Here is a 20,956-nt window from a genome sequence, read left to right on the forward strand (position 1 = left end):
AAAATGGCTCGATTCTGTATCAAGGTTATTGCTTCACTGCAAGTTCTTTCGCGTCCCGACTTGACGGCTACTATGGCCGCCTCAATACATAACGACCAGAGATTTAATTAAGCTTGAGGAAAGTCTTCTGGTTAAAGTTTGACAGTTGCCATGCTGCTAAATTGGCTCGACATGGCCATGGTTAGCACCTTACATCTCTGAATTGCATCCAACGAACCGGGGAAAGACCCGACATACACAGAGATAGTACCCCAGAGAAGGCCTTCTGGCTCTCCCCAAGTTTTCCTGGCTATCTTGGATGGAACTGTGGAGTGGTGACCGTGGAAGTTCCTGGAAGACTAATAAAATAGTATATGGGGGTGGAAAACGTACTTTCCTCGCGGGGATTCACTTGGAGCTCTGCTTTGGTCCTTCACCTTCCATCTCTCCCTGTCTTTCTCTTTTTCTTTCTCTCTTTGGCTTTCATAGACTTCCTTTTTTCCCTTTGTCCTTCGCTCCTGCTGTAGTTATTGCACTCTTCGCTGATGAACTTGGTACTAAGAAAGTTCACCTCCTGCAGAGCTCTATCCAATTCAGTTTGACTTGTGAGTGAGCCTGTCTACACGTCTCTCAATCTTTGTTTCTCATTGCTCCTATATGGAATTTACTCACTAATGAGGCATTGATTTTAGATTAAATTTACCATCAGTTTCGTGACGAATCTGCTACAAACCCCCTCCTCCCCCTCGCGGTGACCACGCATCTCAACATACCATGTCGGAGGGCGACTTAGGATCAGCATCTGCGTCTGATAAACGAGGAGATGAAGATCAACAAAAGAATCTGACCTCAGGTGCAGTAACTTACCGGGCCCCTTGGGGGAGACAAATCTCTTTACCTGAACCTTTGCGTATCGCAACCAATACAGCGGAAGACAGCTCGACCACATCGCCTGCCACTATAACAACGCTGAAGCTACCGAGGTTGAGTCCAGGTACAGCAGAAAGAGTCTTTCCTATTAGTTCAGTTGTCTCCCTTGATTCGACCCCTTCATCCGCCTTCCAGACTCCTCCATTTGAGACATACGAGAATCGAGATTCACCTTCCACAGAAAGGCAGCCAAATATTTTGAATGAACAATCATCAGCTCAGCCGGTTGTGCATGCCTCGGAAGACACCAAGAGTGCATCAGCGGTACAAGCGGCCCAGGGGTCGCCTGAAGACTCTAAAAAAGCAGCAAAAAGCAAGAATGAGCGGTCTATGCCAGGGCCTTCGGCAACGGAAAAGAATACGCATGTTTCCTTAAAGTATGAGACAAAAGAAAGCCAGTCTGCTTCCAAAAAGCCCCAACAATCTTTCCCAGAACCCGCCGAATTGGGAAAAGATCAGGTTGGGAATGTTTCTTCGAGATATGAGGCTGCCAGTAGCCAGAGGCCCCAAGAACTCCATTCATTCGGCGCATTAGTAGTGCTAAAGGAATCTGACCAAGGACTCATCGTTCAGATTGCGAGCAGAAATACCGAAGAGGTTCTCGGCTATACACCGACGGAGCTCTTCGGTTTGAAAAGCTTCTGTGACATTATCCGGCCTGACTATGAAGAAAGCTTTCTCAGTCGGGTGAGCCTTGTCAGGAATGATTGGTATAATGTCGAGCAGCATGGTCCAGATATCTTCGAATTCCGTCTTCATATACCGTGCGGAACAATGAAGCGTCTTTGGTGTACAATTCATGCGTCTGGTACCAACACACGACACATTGTTTGTGAGTTTGAAATAATGGAAGACTCTCATTATTGGCAGGGGTTGGCAAGGCGAAAATCGAAACCTGGGGACGCTCACAAGGGCAGTAAGGGAAAAAAGCTCGAAGAGAAAGATATCACACCAGGATTGCCTCTTGAATTACAACAAATTTTAAAGAGGATCAGAGGGGACTTCCATTCCGTGGACATGTTGAGCGCCTTGTCCCTTGTTACTCGACTGGCTGCAAGTGCCTCGTCCCTGAGCTCGCTTTTTAACTACATTATTGGCATCATTAGGGAGTTGACTGCTTTTAGTCGAGTGACGATTTACCGTTTCGACCACAACTGGAATGCTGTTCCTGTGGCCGACGCTGTAGATCAATGCGTCATTTCCAGTGGCCCTGGAGATCTGCTCTTCACCAAGCCAATCTCTCCTGGGGACTTGGCTAAGCTCCATTTAGCGAACAAAGTGAGCCTGGAGTTTAGCCATAGAGAGCCTGGATCAGAGTTAGTGTACCGGGATTCCGAAGGTTCCTCAGTAGATGTTGATCTTGGTCACTGTTACTTGATATCAAAATCGCCAGATCTTGTGGATCATGTCACCGGGATGCCAGTCTGTGCTCGCATGTCTATCAACATAAGTTTCTTCGGGCGAGCATGGGGTCTTATATCGTGTCAATCATATGAGAAAGGAATGGGATTAGCTCCACCCATACAAAAGCTTTGTTGGCTCATAAGCGACATTCTCTCAGCCAACATTGAACGTCTCTCAAATACACTGCCTTTCCAGATGCAGGAACTCCTCAGTTGTCCCATTGAAGTGAAAAGCGAAGGAGATAGCACTCAAGCAAAAGATATACTGAGTCTTTTTAATGCAAACTACGCGGCATCCTTGATATTGGGCGAGACGAAAATCCTTGGAAAGCCGCTTGATTCGCAGGAAGTGCTCGCCTTTGTGGAATATATCAAATTGAGCCAACATAATACAATACTATGCTCAACCGATGTTGGCAAAGACTTCCCAGACCTCAGATATGCTCCTGGCTTCAAGTACATATCCAGCCTGCTTCATGTGCCTTTGTCAGTGGATGGGCAAGATTTCATAACTTTTTTCAGAACTTCACACTCGCGAGCAAATATCCGTGCCGGAGACGATTGCAACGCTCGATACTTGGACCAAGAACCGGGCAAAAAGGATAAGTTTGACAAAAGAGCTATAAATTGCACATCGGACGGTTGGAATGCAATCGACTTGCAGAAAGGTTCCGTCTTGTCTTTGATATACAGAGCGTTCACTGAAGTCTGGCAGCAAAAGGAAGCAGCAATGCAAAGTACGCAACTCATGAGACTGCTACTGGCTAATTGCGCTCATGAGTTTCGAACACCGCTGAATGCAATTATCAACTATCTCGAGATTGCTCTAGATGGATCATTAAGTCAAGAGACACGAGAGAGCCTATCTCGATCACATTCAGCTTCCAAGTCCCTCATCTTCATCATCAATGATCTCCTGGACCTAACAAATGCAGAGAACGGGAGAAGCCTGATCAAGGACGAGATATTTGACCTCTTGCAAACTATTCATGAAGCGTCGGACATCTTCGTGGAAGAAGCAAAGCAGAAAAGTGTTGAGCTTCACGTTGTACAACACTCGAATCTTCCTCGGGTACTTGGTGACCAACGTCGAGTAAGGCAAGTGATTACGAACCTTATTAGCAATGCTGTTCAACATACGTCTTCTTCAGATACCGTAACTGTGGAGTCATGCATCTTGCCTGACTATTCCGAAGTTGGAAAACTCGGTGTGGAAGTAGCAATTCATGACACAGGATCTGGTATGTCTGAAGAAGCCATTGAAGCTCTCTTCTGCGAGCTGGAGCAAGTGTCAAATGCCGACTACCTACAGAGGTCACAGCACTGCAGTTCTGTTATGGCCGGTCCTGGATCCGAGTCTAAAAATGTTCTGGGGCTGGGTCTGGCCTTGGTCGCTCGCATAGTTCGCAATATGAATGGGCAGTTGAGTGCAAAGTCTGAACGGGGGCGAGGAAGCTGCTTCAGAATCCGGATGCAGTTTCCGTTGCCAACTGATAGTGTTGGTGATCAGATTCCGGTGGAAATCAACCAACGTGGCGACGAGAAGAAAGCTGAAACAAAGAAACTCGGCAAGAATCAGAAGTCAGAAAAGGCCAGAGGCTCCAACAGGGGTAATTGCGGCACTTCAAGCCTTGCGAAAGACCCAGTCATACCTCAAACAGGTTCCATCTCGAAGCGAAATGAATCGGGTGGCGAGGGGCAACACATATCGGAATCAAAATCGGATACCATTCCCCCAAGCGTGAAGACACAGCAGGAGGGCCAGGCAGCACATGGATCCCATGGGCTCTCTGCCAAATCGCGCAGAAGGAAACGAACACGCAAAGGCCGCAAAGGCGCATCTGAGGGCCATCCAGAGAAAGTTATAGAATCAAAAACACCCGAACAACAAGAAGATCGGGCTTCTCCGGGGGGGTTGGGGAAAGAACAGTCACAGGCTCATGCTTCTGGGTCGTCTTCAAAACACACTCTTCATATCCTGGTAGCTGAAGACGATCCTACGAACGGCGCAATTGTACGCAAAAGACTGGAGAAGGCTGGGCACACTGTACTCATGACGGGCAACGGGAAGGAATGTGCTTCTGCTTTCCGCGACAACGCAGGTGGCTATGATGTGGTTCTCATGGACTTGCAGGTTAGACATCGAGTCCCCAAATGCAGAGGCATGTGAACTGTAAACTAACCGAAAATACAGATGCCGATCGTCGATGGCATGGGCTCAACTAAGATGATACGAGAGTGCGAACACTCGGCCATGGCTTCCTCCTCAAATGCACCAACATGTTCCTCTCAGCGTATCCCGATATTTGCTGTCTCTGCATCGTTGAAGGAAACGGAGCGGCAAACATACATAGACTCTGGGTTTGATGGTTGGATAATGAAACCGATTGATTTCCGCCGAGTGAATGATCTTCTGGCTGGAGTGCACCAGGAAGAAGCTCGTAATGACAACATCTACAAAGTCGGGATGTGGGAGAAGGGAGGATGGTTCGATAAGAGATCGGCCTAGAAATGATTGCTGATGCTGGGGATGACTTCACAATGAGGACAATGTTGCAAGTACATAAGTGTTTCAGGCTCACCCTGTATAGATAGACAGACTAGATTTTAGCCGAGCATCCTTACATCAAAGTAGTCTATGTCAGAAGAACAAACTATAATGAAACTTCTCCAAAATGTTGTAGATTTATATCCAAACAAAACCATGCAGTTGCATCATATGGACCGTCTATGTATGTATGTATGTACAGGCGTGCTATGTTATCCGAAAAGATGCAGACAAAGAGGTGAACAACGCCGATGATATGCTAAAGATTTCCGACAACCAGGCGAAACTTCATCCGAGAATGTATCTCAATAGTACTCAGGCAAGCTTCCAAAATCCGGCACCGTATCGCCACACTTGAACGAGGGAGAATACGCCTTCTGCGGCATAAACCCACCCTTCCAAGCCGTCCGGTAACTCCACTGCGCAGCCGACTCCGTCCGCCACGTCCAGTAGAACCAGCCCTGCCCGGTCTCGAAGGCGGACATCTGCGCCTCGGCGTACGTCTGCAGGAATTTCTTGTAGTCGGCCGAGTAAGCGGAGGGGTCGGCGTTGGCGTTGGCGCAGCTGCAGCGGGGGCCGGAGTCGGCGGTGGGACAGTACTGGGTTGAGTCGGTGAGCGAGAAGGTCCCCTCCCAGCGGGTGCCGCGGCCGACGTTGTTGAGGTATTGGGCGCAGTCGGTGTCGGCTTGGGACCATTCGCCGCAAATGGTTGGGCCGAATCTGTAGACGGTTAGGGAGGATGAAGTTGCGGGGAGAGGGCAGATACTCGCAAGGGCGGGGGAAGCATAGTGATAGTCACGTACCCTGAGGTGGAGTTGACCTCCTTGATCATGGCGGACCAGTCGTTGCAGATGAGGTTGACTCTGGCGGTGTGGTTGAGGACGATCTGCCCGGTGTTGAAGATAGTGTATTGGTGTGTGTCGAGAAGCATGTTGTCGGGGCGGGTTTTGAGGATGCTCTTCCACTTGCTGAGGTTGAGGAAGCCGTCGTGCAGCGCGATGTAGGCGGTGATGCCGTTCTTCTGGACCAGCTTTGTCGCTTCGACGGTCCAGTTGAGGACATCCTCGACCGACAGGGAGAGCATCAGGGGCTCGTTGACGAGCCCGTAGATCGTGACCACGTTCTTGTACCGGTCCTGCGCAAAGAACTTGGAGACCTGGTCGTGGACCTCGAGCGATCGCTTGCGGTTGAGCTCGCCGTCCGTCCCATTGAGCCAGCCGATGGCGCCCTGGCGGCCGCTGTGGTTCCAACCGTTCTGGCTGCCGGGGATGCCGTGCGGGTCGAGTTTGACGCGCAGGCCATATTTGCGACAGTACTCGATTGCTCTGAGGAGGTACCGCCAGGAGGTCTTTGCGACGTACGGGTCACCGTCGTATGTCGTGACCGCCCAGTAGGAGTACTGGATGCGGACGTGGTCGAGGCCCGCGTCGCGGATGTCTGCGAAATCCTGCTCGGTGATGAACGTAGCGTAGTGTTTTTCGAGTCGGGCACCCGCAGTGCTACCGAGCTTCTGGGTCAGGGTGTATTCGTCAATGACACCTGAGAGTGCAGAGTAGCTTTGGAAAAACGAAGGCGTGATGAACGGCTCGAGCGACAACCAGCCGCCGAGGTTGACGCCGCGGATCGGCTGCTTCCCGTACGGGAATGGCTTGTTCAAAGGAGGCACGTTGTCGTTCGGTCTGGCCGAGTCGTCCCATGTCGAGTTCAAGCCCATGAGCGACAAACCGCCGACCGTCTCGTTGGTAAACGTGACGTTGAAGTCGTTCGTATCGTACCATGTCCACGGGTCGAGAAACGTGCCTTTGGCGTAGCCCTAGTCGGATTGTTAGCACGATTTACAATATATAAAAATCGCATGCTCAATCCAACTGACCGGAATGCTGTCAGGGCTCAGACCGTCCAGATTCGAGTTGGAAGGCGTGGTTCCATCCGGCTGCGTCGTCGTCGCATTTGGCTTGTCGTTATGCTTCTTGGACACGACGACGGCAACAGGAATCACAATGACCAGTATCAAAATGACCACGCCGATGCCAATCAGCCATTTTTTCTGCTTCCAGAACGGCCGGCCGGCGTCCCCACCGTCCACACTGCCTCCCCAGCCGCCTCCCTTCGGCCATCGAGCATCCATCGGGGGCCCGCCCCCTCCACGGCGTCGGAATTCCATCTCAGGGCCCCGCCCTTCCTCCATATACGCGCCGGACGCAACCCTCGCCCTCGAGCGGTCTCTGGGCTTTTCCGCACGTAACCCGCGCTCCTGCTCGCCCACCACCGCCCGTTTCTTCCTCCGTTTCCTCTCCGCCTTCGCCGCGTCCTTCGCATGTGCGCGCTCCCGCCGGTCCTCCTTCTCATATTGTGACCCCAGCCGCGCCAACGCATCCGCACTCAGCAGATGCGACGCGCTATTCGTCGAATCACTGCTCTGGTGCTTGCGCGCCGCCTCGCCCCTCCGCGACTCCCCGCGTCGTCTCTCCCGGCGCCCACCCTCACCGCCCCCCTCCCGCCGTCGCTCGCGGCGCCCGTCCCGCGTGCGATGCCGCCCGTCGTCCTCGTAGGTCCTCCGCCGACTCTGCGCCTCCCTGTCCCTTTCGCGATCCCTATCCCTCTCGCGATGCTGCCCGCTCTTCCGCGGGGACCCAGACGCCCCCGCTCGCCTCCTCTCCCTCTCCTCCGCTAACAGCTCCTCATCATGCGCCGCCGCCGCCGCAGCATCGCGCTCGTAGTACGCGCGCGCGCGCGACTCGCCGCGCGGCCGCCGATACCCGTCCCGTCTGTATCGACGCTCGGTTACATCCTGCTCCAGGTCGTCATTGTCGTCGTCATCGTCGTCGTAGTCGTAATCGTGGTCGTCGTGGCTGTAGTCGTGCTCGTCTGGGTATCGCCTGCGGGTATACTCGGTGTCGCGACCGCGGTACCGGTCCCGACTCCGCGATTGGCTCGGCATGTGCACTGGACAGTGCACGAGGGCGATCTGGGGGATTGGTAGGAATGTGTTTTGGGTTGCGTTTTTTTATTTCTCCTGGTGGAATGTGGGGTGGGTGTTTTGGCGTTGAAAGGGGGGAGGGATTAAGTAATACCAATAATGATGATGATGATGATGATGGTGATGATAATGGATGGTAAAAGAGAGATACCAGATTATAGAAACAAATCAAGAAGAAGAAAGGACAGAATGGACAAGTTGTCTTGTCATGGGAATGGAATTGTGCGACACGCTTGAGCTGTAGCTAAGTCGCGGCGGCCAGATGATAAACACTACTAACAGATATCAGTAGAGCTGTCCAAGACTCCAAGTCAACCCCAAGAAAGGCGAGCGCGGCGCAGAATCAAGGATGGGCGACTCTAGTCTCTACCTAGGACCTAGTCTATCTAGCAGGCGACTAGGATCAGGACTTCGGAGGTAGATCGAGATCACTAGCTCAAGGTCCTTCCTTGATGCCGGAATCCAATCCTCCAACCCCAGACTTGCAGGAGAAACGGGAGTTATCAGGGGGATTGAGAAGGTGTTGCAAATTGAAAATCAATCAATTTGCGATTGCGGCTGGACTGGGCAGCGCCCCCTGGCTGATGCAAAGATCAGGGGCTGGAGTGTAGAACTGTAGACAGAGTTACAGAGACTTGTTGAGGAGAACACATCAGTTGCGGAGCAACGGAGGCGGTGTATTCAAGACAAGACGATCAATCTTCAAGAGGAGGTGGCAAGTGTTATGGATGTTGTCAAATAGATCTCGCATTTTCTGCAATCAAAGAGACAATTGATCAGGAACAACTGTGTTGGTCCTTCGTGTGGCGGAATTTGGGTACCGCGATCCCAAGAAGACTGACTACGTTACTTACAGCATAGCATAGCACCCTCACTACAGCGACCAAAGCATCTAATCCATGAGGAAAATGGCTATGAGACGAGTGTCTATGTCCATCAATCAATCTGATATCGAACACTATGCTTCGCGTGATCCATCCACTCCATGACAAAGTAGACGTCAAAGTCAACAGGGGTATGCAAACGCCGAATACCGAGAAGAGAAAGGAAACGAAAAAAAAAAACAAGCAGGGGAGAAGCAGAGGGAGAAAGTCCAAGATAGAATGTACATGGATGATGAACGTCGAGACACCCGAAGAAAGAATAATAAAGAGAGGAAAGATGCGTGAATGATGAGGAAACATGTCATATCTGCCACCTCCGTCTGTACAACTCCAGATCCGGAAACACTCAAGAAATTCGAAACAAAACAAGATATATTATGCCTTCGCCGACTGCAGGGGAATCAAGAAGAGACAAAATTATAGAAGAATTTTTCTGCAGCACAATGCTGACTGAATCAATATGTCGAGAAGCGGATCTGCCTCGGAGGGCAATCAGAGACTGCAACAGGCTCGTTGAACCACGACCAAATGTGTTTGCCGGCATTCCGAGAACCTAAGAGGGGGTTTGGAGGGGTGGGGAGTTGCATGGTCTCATGGCAGGCAGGGATTTGCAGTGTGGCCAATGTCCATCGCGTCTTTGAGTCGATCCGAAAAGGTGACACCGCATGTCCCGTGTGGTTATCGTAGGTACCTCTCACGGCCAGAGAAGGCAGAATGCATGAAGGACCAGCCCATTGGTGCAGATTGTTAGTAGATTCTGAAACATGGTGTAGCTGAAGATTTCGGAAAAGCGCCGGTTCTCCTGGTTTTCTTCCCCTCTCGCTCAACGGGGAGGTCGAAGAGTAGAAGCCCAAACACTTCCGTGACCCTACTATCAGAGTCTTTCTGATCATTGGAAAAGCCAAGGAAACAGTTTGTTTAACTGATAATCTGTCGAGCCCCCTCTTTGCCTAGAACACCCGGTTCCTGAGGCTTGGGGCTCCTATCGCGGCCCTTCTTGCGGCTCAAAAATGCAAGCATGCCGCTGTTGGATGACTTGCCCTTGATCGACGCACTATCGTATCCCTCAGCGGGTAGTGTGGAGCTCTGGTCTGCCAGTTCACTCCAACTGCCCGCTTCCTCCAGGACCATTTGGACTCCTCCGCCTTTACTTGTCTTCCGCGTGGCTCCACGAGGGCGATTGGGATTCTGAGGGGGAAGCGGCCGCGAAAAGGATGGGGCAGGTGGTGGAGGCGGCGGAGGCGTGGAAGATGGGGCTGACGCATGCTCTGGAGACTCGTGGACGCCCTCAGTGTGACTCATATTGTCGGGTTGGGTTAAATGACCGACGGATCCCTCGGTGCGCGAGACGGGTGAATTCCTCGATGTATCGTGCTGTGAGTAATGGCGAGAGTGCGTTGACGATCCAGCGGTCGGGAGACATTCTTCCGGATTTCTATTTGCGAGTGTAAGGAGGGAGCATACATAGAAGGAAAATACAACGGCAAGAGAAGAGGTACTCACTGTACTGCTGCTGCGATCGCTTCCGCAGCGTTGCTGGGATTCGTTAGTCGTACCTCTGGACAACCGCCATCCTTTTCCAGAACATACCCTTGATATGTAACAATGGTGTAATCGAAGGGTTCGAACATGGTTTCGATCAAACGGTGCAGCTCATCTTCCCTGATCTCCTTGGCCGTCGCGTCCTCTCTCAACTCGGCTCGGGGTTTCTGCCTTCGCGCCCGAGCCTCCAGCGGTGCCTCTTCGAGGAGCAGCTCCTCCAAGTCGTAGGTAGCGTCAAAGTTGGTCTTATCGCTGGACGGTGTGAAAACAGGCGGGATTTCTTTGCGTTCTAAAGCCACAAAGTCGAGTTCTGCAAAGAACATATGCGAGGTGAAAGTGTCGAAACCGGTCGCTCCAATCCGTTTGCTTCGATCCTTCTCCATCAACGCAGACATGGCTCGTAGACATGGGACAGAAACCGCCGGGTTGGTGACAAAATATTTGGGTTGGGCTTTTTTGATATTTTCGCTGAGAACGTCCTGGCTGCGGCCTTCGAACGGTCGCTACAATCCCAAGTTAGGTTGGCAATCAAAAGCCATGGACTCAAACTCAGAACAACTGCATACCTTGTTATAGATGCATTCGTAGAAAGTGACGCCTAACGACCACCAATCCACTTCGCAGTAGTATCCACCTCCTTCGTACACCTCAGGCGCCAAATAGGCCAAGGTTCCAGACTTGCTGGTGAGAGGCTTGCCGGGTCGAAAATCCGATGCGACATTCTGCGAAAGAGGGACACGGAGTCAGCCATAGACCAAGAACAGAGGGAGATTGAGGCACTCACAAAGTCCGCCAAATGCACATGCCCTTCAGAATCCAGCAACACATTGTCCGGCTTCACATCCCGATGGATGATGCCTTGCGAATGGATGTATCTCAAAGCACAGCCAAGTTCGGCCATCCAAAAACGTACTGCCTCCTCCGTAAAGCATTTTCTCGAGATGTGAAACCGCAGATCACCACCGTTCATCAAGTCGACCACAATGTAACTTGGCGAGTGTTAGCGAATGCCCATTGACGGGATCAGACCGCGCGGAGGGGTTGTGTAGCGACGTACATATATTCAATATCCTGGAAACTGTACCGGAGGTTGCATAGGAAAGGATGGTTCAGGTGCTCGAGCATGCGTCGTTCCCGAATGATATTCCGGACGCTCTCCGACCGTACCACTAGAGGACACGAAGCCATTGGGTCAGTATGCCAGATATGAGAAAGCAATGAGGCAGATCTAGCAGATAGATGCTTACCTTCTTCTTTTCGAATGTACTTGAGAGCGAATGTCAACCCAGTATCTTTCTTTTCCACGATGCGAACCTTGCCGAAAGCGCCTTTTCCCACCACCCGGAGAAGACGAAATTGGTTTAGATTCACTGTAATCGAAAAGACAAGAGTCAGTTGATGAGATTCTTTCGTCCTCTTCGCAAAAGGATGGGATTGTGAACTGAAGGAATCCCTGTACACACCCTCATCGCTGGCTGCCACTGGTTTCCCTTGCGAGTTTCCCATTATCGTCGTCACTCGGTCGAAACCAAAGGCAAATCAAATTGTATCCTGGAATTTCAATCACCGCGGCCACATCCCAACCATTCTATTGCAAGACGGATCTCTCGAGAACAAGCTCTGTCGGAATGAAGGCGGTGATGGTTTGCAAGAAGGCCGACGGGAAAAAGGCGAGTTCGTACAGGGGAAAAGGAGGAAGTAGGTTTGAAGGGCGAAAATTGTCGGCAACGTCAAGGCATAGAGGGCTCTTTCAAGGTACCGGAACACACAGGCAGATGTCAAAAGTTCTAAGCTGGGAAGAGAAGAAGATCAGCACAGGGAACAAAGGGTCGCGGGAGTTCGTGTAAGGCGACGTCGATGTTTCAAAGGGAGAATAACGTGGGCGGAGGGGTTCTTTTCCCCGATAGGCTGCGCAAGATCTTTTGGCAAGAAGAGTTGGGGGGGGGGGGACTTACCAGTGCTGGAAAAGGAATGAAGAGGGTGCAATAATACAGGTGCAAAAGGGGATAGAGATAGGATAGGATAATTAATTAGATAGATGGTAACTATTGATTAATTGCTGATTATTGGGGGGATTGGGGGGGGTTGAAGTGTGAAGGTCCGTCTTTTTGGAGAATAATCAGAGAGAGAGAGAGAGAGAGCAGCCCCTAATACGGAGTAGTCAGAAGACGGGCCAGGTCACTTAAACTCTTCACAGGAGTTCCCCAGTGGAGTCTCTGGAACTCTCCAGATCAACTAGATCAGTTATCTATCTATCTATCTATTTAGTCGTCAGTTGCCGAGGGTAGACTCTGCGGAGCGAGGGAATTCAAGTCTGTACGGTGATAGAGAGAGATCCAGGGGGTGGAATGGGATGGAGGAAAATGAGGCTTCTTTGTTCTGAAGCAGTACATCCCTAAGGACACTAACTCTATGTAGGGACATATACTCTGGAGTAGATAGTTTTCTATCTCCCAGCTCAGATTATTGACAAGCAATCGATCGTAGCTAGTTACCTCTTCCCCAAAGACGTGATCCAAGTGCACGCTGCGCAAAGGATAGATAGCACTCAGGGCTAAGGGTGGTTACGGGGTCAGAAATGAGCAGGTGTGGCGCTGCGGAGTGCCTCAGGAGCTCAAGAGAGCAAGCATATTCTACGGAGTAGATGGCTACAAGGGAGAAGAACCTCCCTGAATAATCAATTCTCCATTCTACTGATACTTACCTGTGCTGCGTGGAATACCTTACGGGGTAGTTAGTATCTATCTATCTATTTGTCGAATGATGACTCTACTATAAGCTCTGATGATACACAGAATAAGTAGGATGCATCTCCCCAATTTTGAAGATACTACTACTTACCTATGTACCTTTACGATCCTATTGTTAGTCTCAAGTTCTCAACTCTTATCTCAATCCAGACATCCAGCTGAATTTCCGTGGAGATGAAAAAAAAAAGGGGCGATCAGACGATGACAGTAGTGTCTCAAGCTGAAAAACATCATTTCCACCTCCACCGCTCTTCCAGCAGATAACTACCTACATGAGACTGATCTCAAAGAGACGACGCAACCTTCAAGCCACCCGCTGACCTGTCAGCTCATCATTCGACGATAGCACCAGTCTTGCTGCTTCTGGAATCTTTGCTCTGTGACTGGGAGATGCCGGTCTGACCAGTCAATTCCCTTCCCGAGCCTGTCCCATCTCCATTTCCTTCATTCTTTGTTCCTGGCATCGGAATCTCGTGGCCGCCACGTTTTTACGCCGGCCTAACTGCTGTACAATGTACAGACTACAGTGTAGTGTGTACAGAGTACAGACATGCTCTTGCCTGTTGGACTGGACAGGGTTGACATCCATGTCTCCCATGTCGCCCATCCTCTATCCCTATTGCTCTGTGGTATCGTTGGTAACTTGACAGATGAAGCTACTCTGCTTCAGATCCTGCCGATAGTCATGCAGCCATGTCTCAAGTGTCAGAAGTGCTGCTAACGAGATCCTCTAAATAGTTGACTCTAGAGTCTAGACAAAACCTCATTGTCGTGGTTGAGCTAGGGTGGTCCGTATCACAAGTTCACAACAGCTGAGCTGGACTAGTCAAAGAAGCTTGCAGATCATACAAAACACAAGTTATCCATCTACCAATTACTCTGTACATGTTGGCATCCAACAAATCTGAGTTTACTGATGGCTGACTCTGGAATCCTGATTCAGCCTTTGATTAATGCCTTTTGGTTCCTCCTTCATCGCCATATCAGCATGTGATATTAGCCGTAAGCGAACCCGTCAGTCGTAATTGATGACTTACGGAGTAGTTCAGTAATTTGGAAGTCGCCAAATCCATCCCAATAAATAGCTTCAGACGTAGACTAGTTAGTAGTTACTATACACAGTACCTCCTCCCTATTCATTATTATTATTATTATGAAGGATTCACATCCCACAATAAAGCCATGTCAAAGATCGTCGACATTAGCCTCCTCCACCAGACGATACTAAGCTTACTAACACGAATCCAGATCGTTGAATGGCGCCGCCAACTCGGAACAAAGGGCCCTTAAGACCCTCCCAAAGTGGGAAGCCTCAAGCCCTTGGTAAGCTCCAGATGCCTCAGCTCTAGCCTAGGAACTTAGGAAGAAAGTATGTAGTTCGCAACTACGCCAGATGAGGTTGCAAGTCCGGCACGGGGCTCTCTCCCTCTCCCTCTCTCTCTCTCTTTTAGGAAAAAGGAAAAGGAAAAGGAAAAGGAAAAGGGAAAAGGGCAAAAAAAAAAAGAAAAGAAAAGAAAAGAAAGATGGGCCTCGCTTACTTACTTCCCTCCAGATAGTAGTATTCCGAACTCTCTTTCAGTTGCGCATGTATATAACTTGATACTCGATGATGATGATGATGATGATGATAATCAAACCGACAAAAAAGAGACCAGTTCAAGGGACCTGATAGATACTTTACTTTCCCTCTCTCTGTAGACTATCTAGCATGTGATCTCTACACTTCCGCCCATCGGTGCCTTCAAAAGATCGTCTTCCTCCTATCCGTAGTCAGACGCTCGCTCCGTACACCTCAGACGCCTCATCCGGAGCAGTTGCCGGACTTGTATGTTTACATCCCCTGCTCCATCATCCATCTGGCAACTCTAACGTTTCAGGAACAAGTACTGTTCTCCTGCTCCGTAATCCATGTGACCTAGTCGCTTAATGGCCTGAGGGACACCCAGAGATCTATATCTATACTGTGTAGGTAGCTTAGGATTAGGAAGAGCTTAAATGTTCCCCCCTCGCTTGAATCAGAAACTCACACTGCACAGTCACACACTCAACAGTGGATAATGGGTTATGATACCACGGGCAATGTGTCAACTAGAGCGTACAGACTGACTGGAGGATGGCATGAGGCTAGTCCGGTCTTGTGTCTGAAAACAACTTCCATACGTCCATGAAATCACTCCAATAGTATCCTAGAGAAATTATCATCCCATGATAGGGAGTCTTGATAGTTACCCAAGATATAAACCCGAAAATCCTGTCAACGCCGTTCCAAGAATCCGTCTCGCGCACAGCCCCGATCCCGTAGATTTGGCCCCATTCCGTCAACCGTCATGAGATAACGCCGAGATTCCAATCCCCTGTTCTATCCCAGTGTTGTAGCTTGTATCTGTGTGTCTGCAAAGAGCAAGTATCTATTTTCACTACCACCGCCGCCCATAGACCGGATCCTCGGCCTTGGAGGCCCGCTTCTCCGGTTGGCGATTCCGATCCTGTGAGCCCGCCTGGCCCCACGGCCGACTGCCTCCGCTGCTGCCCCCGTGCGGAGAACCAGAGGGGTTGACCTCGTTCGCCAGCAAGCCACTGCTTCGAGTGATATCGATGTTGCCCCGGTCACCGGAGAACCGCGCCTCTGCATCGCGACCAAAGAGGGCCATCATGTCGTTCATCGTGAGCTTGCCGGCGGCGCTCTTGCCCTCGATGGTGAGGTTGGCCAGCTCGCGCTTGCGATCCTGCAGTTCGAGAATACGCTCCTCCACCGTTTCCTTGATAATCATCTTGTAGATCTTGACGTCGACGGTTTGGTTCAGTCGATGCACACGATCGATAGCCTGTTCTTCAACGAACTGCCACATCATTAGCAAACTACCAGGACCAAGATCCAGTCATAACTTGGCACTCACAGGATTCCAGAACGGTTCCAAGATCACTACTCGACTCGCCGCTGTGAGATTGAGTCCCAGCGCTCCGGCGCGCAGACTGCACAGAAGGACTCTGGTGGCACTATTGTTCCTCAACTTGTTCAGACTGGCTTCACGATGGTCGTTCCGCATGCTCCCATCGTATCTTGCAAATCCGATACCAGCACGCTTTAGGAACGGTTCAATCTTGTCGAGCATGGAAGTGAACACTGAGAAGACAATGAACTTATGCTCATCTGCTTCACCACGCAAGATCTTCATGAGGTGCCGGATCTTCGTAGAAGGTAAGACTTGGTCGTCCTCATCGCCAGGGTTCAAATAGATATCCTCTTCGCTGTCCGACTCACTGTCTCGAATCTTTCGCGAAATAGAAGTATTGCCCAATTTCTTGGTCGGTGATTCAGGGCCATCCTCATCATCCGTCTCGGAGTCCTCCGAATCGAGCCACTCGCCGCCTCCTTCTGCATCTTCATCATCGGTGCCACCAGCTTTGCCGAGGTTAGGATTGGCACGCTGCTTTTCTGGGACAATCCATTCCCCGTCTTCCTCCTCCTCTTCATCATCACTATCAATCACAATCTTTCTGTTCCTCCGAGCGCGCGCCTGTTGTGATTCAGAGAACTTATCTGATGGGGAGCTTGTGAGATCCACTTCAATCCTCTTGTGTGAGCTTTTCCTCTTGCCTCTAGCATTATCCCCAAGCGTAGTCTTCAGATCGGCCTCACATTCGCTGCACCGGCTAACACCACTCTTCGCCTCTTCCTTGCTGAGATCCGATTGGCACACGTCACATTTCTTGGAAACAACGCTCAGAGCTCCAAAGAGATCAGCCATGCTGTCAAGGTCGTCTTGTTTCCCAGCGCCAGACTGGCTACCCGTGGCACCATTCTGCAGGAGAATATCCTTATCTTTTGCGAGATCACTTTTCACCAGGTCTGGATGGTTACAGGACTGTCTGAGACGAAGTAGCAAGACCAGTGCACCGGCGTAATCCATCTTAGAACCTCCCATCATCTTCTCGAGACTGTTTTCCGTTCGCTGTTCAAGGCGTTTGTAGAAATTCATCTCGCCTGGCATAAACTCCGCGGCTACCTTAATCACCTCTCGTTTGGTGATTTGGAAACCGGTCGACTTCTTCAGCTTTCCATCGGATCCTGCTTCGCTGGGTTTGAGATTAGAATTGAGCCTCAAGACGTCCTTGGTGCGTCGTTTCATAAAGGCCTTCAGATAGACCTGCAAACGCTCAATCGCAAGGCCTCCACGTCCGTTGGCTAAGGGTCGAGTAATCTGATCCCTCCAAGCCGCCAGGTCATTGTAGGGCTTGATTCGCAGAAACTTGATCAGACTTTGCAGCTCATCGAGGTTGTTCTGCATAGGCGTTCCTGATAGACACCATCTGTATTCTGCATCTAGTGCGCAAGCGGACTGTGTTGCCTTCGCGTTCCGATTCTTGATAGTGTGAGCTTCGTCGAGGATAATCCGATACCAATAAACGGAGAACAGCCCTGTCTTTTTGCTGCTCTTATCGACGGCCCCGTACTCGGACGTTAAAGTACCATAGGTGGTAATAACCACATCGTATGTATCCAAATTGTCGGTCGCTTTCGCTCGAGTATTTCCATGATATACACAAACACGGAGCTTGTGAGAAGCTTCGACCTTGGCTGCAATCTCCGACTCCCATTGTTTAATCAATGCGAGCGGGGCAACAACCAGTGTAGACTTGCTGAGTCCCGGTGGTAGTTTTCGCGGTTTGTTGTTCTCTTCATCTTCATCCTCAGTACTGCTGTCATCATCTTTGGCGTTGCTTTTTCTGACCCCATCTGTGGACCTCTGGTTGGTGAGCATCAAAGCAATAGCCTGAACAGTCTTTCCCAAACCCATGTCGTCCGCCAAAATACCACCTTTGGGCAGCACGCCTTTAGCCTTGCTTGAGCCTCTCTCCTTGTCGCACATCCAATTAACACCTTCCCGCTGGTGAGCGAGCAACTTGACTGTCATGCCCTCTACTGTCCCATCATCTTCATCTTCCTCTTCCTCCTCTTCTTCCTCTTCATCATCCTCGTCATTCTCGTTCTCGTTATCAGATAACTTCCGATCCTCTTCTTGCTCACTTTCCTCGTCCAATACTGCAAGTTTCTCGCCTACCTTGGGCTCATCCCGATCGAGTTTATCAGTCGCAGCCTTCGGCTCGTTGACAGTGACACCTTCCAGCTGAGCGGCGAGATCATCAATGTCAGAGGTGGGTTGTTTCTTCTGTTCCTTGTCCTGCTTCTTCTTTCCCTTGTTCTTGCGGTTCTTGCTCTTCTTCCCTTTCTTTGACTTTGAGCGCTTGTCGTCCTCGTCGGTAAGTGCCCCTTCAAGAAGAGCTTTAATGTTCTCGTTTGCCTTCACCGGATCCACATAGCCGTTCACGTCCATGGAGCCAAATCCCGTGTTTCGAGTTCGAGCACTCGGCGTGAATCCACCTTCGTTCGTCAGGTCAATGAAGTTCCGCAGGTTCTTGTATGCATTATCCATCTTGATGGCCGAGGATGCGTAGAACGTCTTCGGAGCTCGCGGGGTCGTGAAGGTGATATTCTCAGGGCGACGAATTTCCACCACATCGTTGTTGACGGGGCGCGCATGCCGGTTGTTGTTATACGCTGAAGGTCTAACAGGCTTGAAAGGGTCAAACGGTTCGTTTCGCTTTGGAGTTGACACTACAGGAGGTCTTGGACCAATAGTTGGTCTGTAACTCTGATGGGGCCCACCTGCCTGTGAAGCATTGTGTGGTCGCGCCTGGTGCGCAGGCCTATGGTGTTCTGGTCGTCCTCGATTGGGTTTGGGGATATTGAATGGATGGTTCGTCGGTTTCGGCTGTTGTTGGGTTGGCCGTTGAAACTGACCGAGAGGGGACGGTTTCCCGAATTCTGGCTGGCGTGAAAGAGGGTGCTGTGGTTGCTCATTCGGTCTCCGAGGAGTCATCGGATATGACGGTGGTGCGTCGCTTTCTTTAGCCATATTGCTGCTGTAGTATCGTGTTCGGTTAGACTCGTGAAGTATTTTTCGTGATGGTCATCTGGGTGACCGTCTGCGATGTCCGCTCCGGGTGATCGGGCTGTTTTGGCGCTGGTGTGCTGAGAGGCGTAGATAGCTCGCACACAGAGTGTCAGAATGCGAGGATTAGCGGGGTTGATGGTGCAAGTCTGTAATCTCCTCGATCTCTGGCTTTGACTTCAAGCCAGGCGACTGTATGGTGTTAGAAGATGACTGGGTTCTCCTTTCGTATGGATTGCTGCAGTCGGCAATCAGGAGAGAAGATGGCGGGATATTGTACCAACTCAAGATCAATAAAGGCCCAAAAGGGTCAGATCTCATTGAGCGAATCTCGATAAGTTTGGAGATCTGTAGTGGAGCTTGTTGGTGGGAAAAATGCGGACATGCCACATTCATCGATAGCGCTTTGTTTGTGATTTTGCCCCAGCAACCGTGTCTGCTGGCCTTGATGCCTGAGGCTGGTCTTATCGATACGCGCGCTCTCAGACAGAAACAGCGGTCTCCAAAGCACATTTCGGTGCTATACCAAAGGTAGATAGTTATCAAAGATTATTTATTGTACTCCGTAGTAGAGAAAGGATATTCAGAATAATATACGCATTCCATTGAATATATCTTCTTGGCTGTACTTGTTTCGCGACCATCAAGACGAAGTCTGGCTCCGTGCCGATAAGCTTGCAAAATATATACAGTTTCGTTTGATCTTTTTTGGAAGAGAATTACAACCCGAAACCAGAGCCTTTACTGCTATAAACCACCAATGACAGGTTTTAGGATCTCTGGAATTATGACACCTGCGTCGCCCTGGAAGAACCAGTCACCAGTTTTCAAGCCTGAAGACCCAACATCGTTGCGATCCATATTGATCACAGCAACTTTAGCCCCCAGTTGACGAGCTCTGTCAACATAACCTGCAGCTGGATATACTCTGGAGCTCGTCCCAATCACCAAGATCAGATCGACTTTGGGACCAGAGTCCATCCATTTATCCACCGCCCGGAGTGTCTGTGACGGCAAGCTTTCACCAAACCACACCACACCAGGCCGCAAGAGTCCTTCTTTGCATTCTGGGCAGTGCGGCAGCGCATTTCGGCTTATTGAAGGTAGTGGAACACTTTCATCAGATATGTCCAGTTCTCTCTCCTCCTCTTTTCTCATTGCACTGGACAGCGCTCGAGAGGCCTCCTCACCCGTCTTATCCTCACCGGAAGGAGTCGGGTCCGGGATCCCCTTTGCGCCCGCGAGCGAGGGGACTATAGGATCGGTGAATTCATTTTCCTGGATGTAGGTGCAGTAGAATGACGTGCATTTGACGGTAAACAGAGAGCCGTGCAGAAGGTGAAGTTGTTCGGAGGGATGGTTCGCGCGTTGCGACAGGTCTGGACCCCACGCTGCTTATCAGCTTTGCTCCAATACAAATAGATAAAAAAGCCAAGTACAGCTCAGACAGTACCATCAACATTTTGAGTCAAAGTGATGAAATCTCTATTCCTTCGTGCAAGCTCCGCAAGAGCATAGTGTGCGCGGTTTGGCTTCGCCTTGAGCGCCATGTGTCTGCGATAGCTGTAGAAATGCCATACTAGGTCCGGATTCGCTTCGAAAGCCTCGGGAGTAGCTAAGTCCATAGCCTCGTAGGACCGCCAGAGACCACCGGCTCCCCGAAATGTTGGAAGCCCAGAGGACGCAGATAAGCCTGCTCCGCAGAGGGCGATAATTCGTTTACATCCTTTCAGATACTCCGTAAAAGATCTGAGATCAGCTGCTGGTATAACGGAGGAGGCCATGGCGATTCAACGACAGGGTCCCAAGGTGGGCGCGATGCGATGCACAGAAAATAGAGAGGACGGGTGGACGCCTACCTGACCCGGACGTCCTTTTATGGTAGTTATCAGTTACAAGTACTGAGATAGATGATCCAATACATTTTCCGATAGATGGATAGTTTAATCCTATACATACGTAGGACAATGGCGTGGGGTCAGAGAG

General features: G+C 50.5%; 5 protein-coding genes across 5 annotated transcripts, besides 7 other annotated features; 1 reads left to right on the top strand and 4 right to left on the bottom strand.

The window, feature by feature from the left end:
- Positions 1–753: 753 nt before the first annotated feature.
- On the top strand, positions 754–4,821 carry ACLA_083140 (putative sensor histidine kinase/response regulator; the record flags this gene model as incomplete). Its single annotated transcript, XM_001268044.1, has 2 exons — positions 754–4,446; positions 4,507–4,821. 2 exons carry the CDS (start codon positions 754–756, stop codon positions 4,819–4,821), a joined length of 4,008 nt encoding a protein of 1,335 aa, XP_001268045.1.
- A 344-nt stretch (positions 4,822–5,165) lies between these two features.
- On the bottom strand, positions 5,166–7,801 carry exg2 (putative exo-beta-1,3-glucanase; the record flags this gene model as incomplete). The annotated part of the gene is made up of 3 exons (XM_001268045.1): positions 5,166–5,580; positions 5,664–6,673; positions 6,734–7,801. 3 exons carry the CDS (start codon positions 7,799–7,801, stop codon positions 5,166–5,168), a joined length of 2,493 nt encoding a protein of 830 aa, XP_001268046.1.
- Positions 7,434–7,469: a microsatellite.
- Positions 7,661–7,710: a microsatellite.
- A 135-nt stretch (positions 7,802–7,936) lies between the features above and the next one.
- Positions 7,937–7,972: a microsatellite.
- A 1,670-nt stretch (positions 7,973–9,642) lies between these two features.
- On the bottom strand, positions 9,643–11,772 carry ACLA_083160 (serine/threonine-protein kinase; the record flags this gene model as incomplete). The annotated part of the gene is made up of 7 exons (XM_001268046.1): positions 9,643–10,159; positions 10,228–10,769; positions 10,833–10,988; positions 11,051–11,255; positions 11,324–11,435; positions 11,514–11,636; positions 11,730–11,772. The coding sequence occupies 7 exons, from the start codon at positions 11,770–11,772 to the stop codon at positions 9,643–9,645; spliced, it is 1,698 nt and encodes a 565-aa protein (XP_001268047.1).
- A 615-nt stretch (positions 11,773–12,387) lies between these two features.
- Positions 12,388–12,407: a microsatellite.
- Positions 12,408–14,434: 2,027 nt separating this feature from the next.
- Positions 14,435–14,462: a microsatellite.
- A 7-nt stretch (positions 14,463–14,469) lies between these two features.
- Positions 14,470–14,505: a microsatellite.
- Positions 14,506–14,621: 116 nt separating this feature from the next.
- Positions 14,622–14,648: a microsatellite.
- A 785-nt stretch (positions 14,649–15,433) lies between these two features.
- On the bottom strand, positions 15,434–18,934 carry ACLA_083170 (putative SNF2 family helicase/ATPase; the record flags this gene model as incomplete). The annotated part of the gene is made up of 2 exons (XM_001268047.1): positions 15,434–15,856; positions 15,914–18,934. The coding sequence occupies 2 exons, from the start codon at positions 18,932–18,934 to the stop codon at positions 15,434–15,436; spliced, it is 3,444 nt and encodes a 1,147-aa protein (XP_001268048.1).
- Positions 18,935–19,717: 783 nt separating this feature from the next.
- Positions 19,718–20,754, bottom strand: ACLA_083180 (SIR2 family NAD-dependent protein deacylase; the record flags this gene model as incomplete). The annotated part of the gene is made up of 2 exons (XM_001268048.1): positions 19,718–20,349; positions 20,424–20,754. The coding sequence occupies 2 exons, from the start codon at positions 20,752–20,754 to the stop codon at positions 19,718–19,720; spliced, it is 963 nt and encodes a 320-aa protein (XP_001268049.1).
- Positions 20,755–20,956: the final 202 nt, after the last annotated feature.

Source organism: Aspergillus clavatus, genomic scaffold (assembly GCF_000002715.2).
Source record: "Aspergillus clavatus NRRL 1 1099423829806 genomic scaffold, whole genome shotgun sequence".
Taxonomy (NCBI): domain Eukaryota; kingdom Fungi; phylum Ascomycota; class Eurotiomycetes; order Eurotiales; family Aspergillaceae; genus Aspergillus; species Aspergillus clavatus.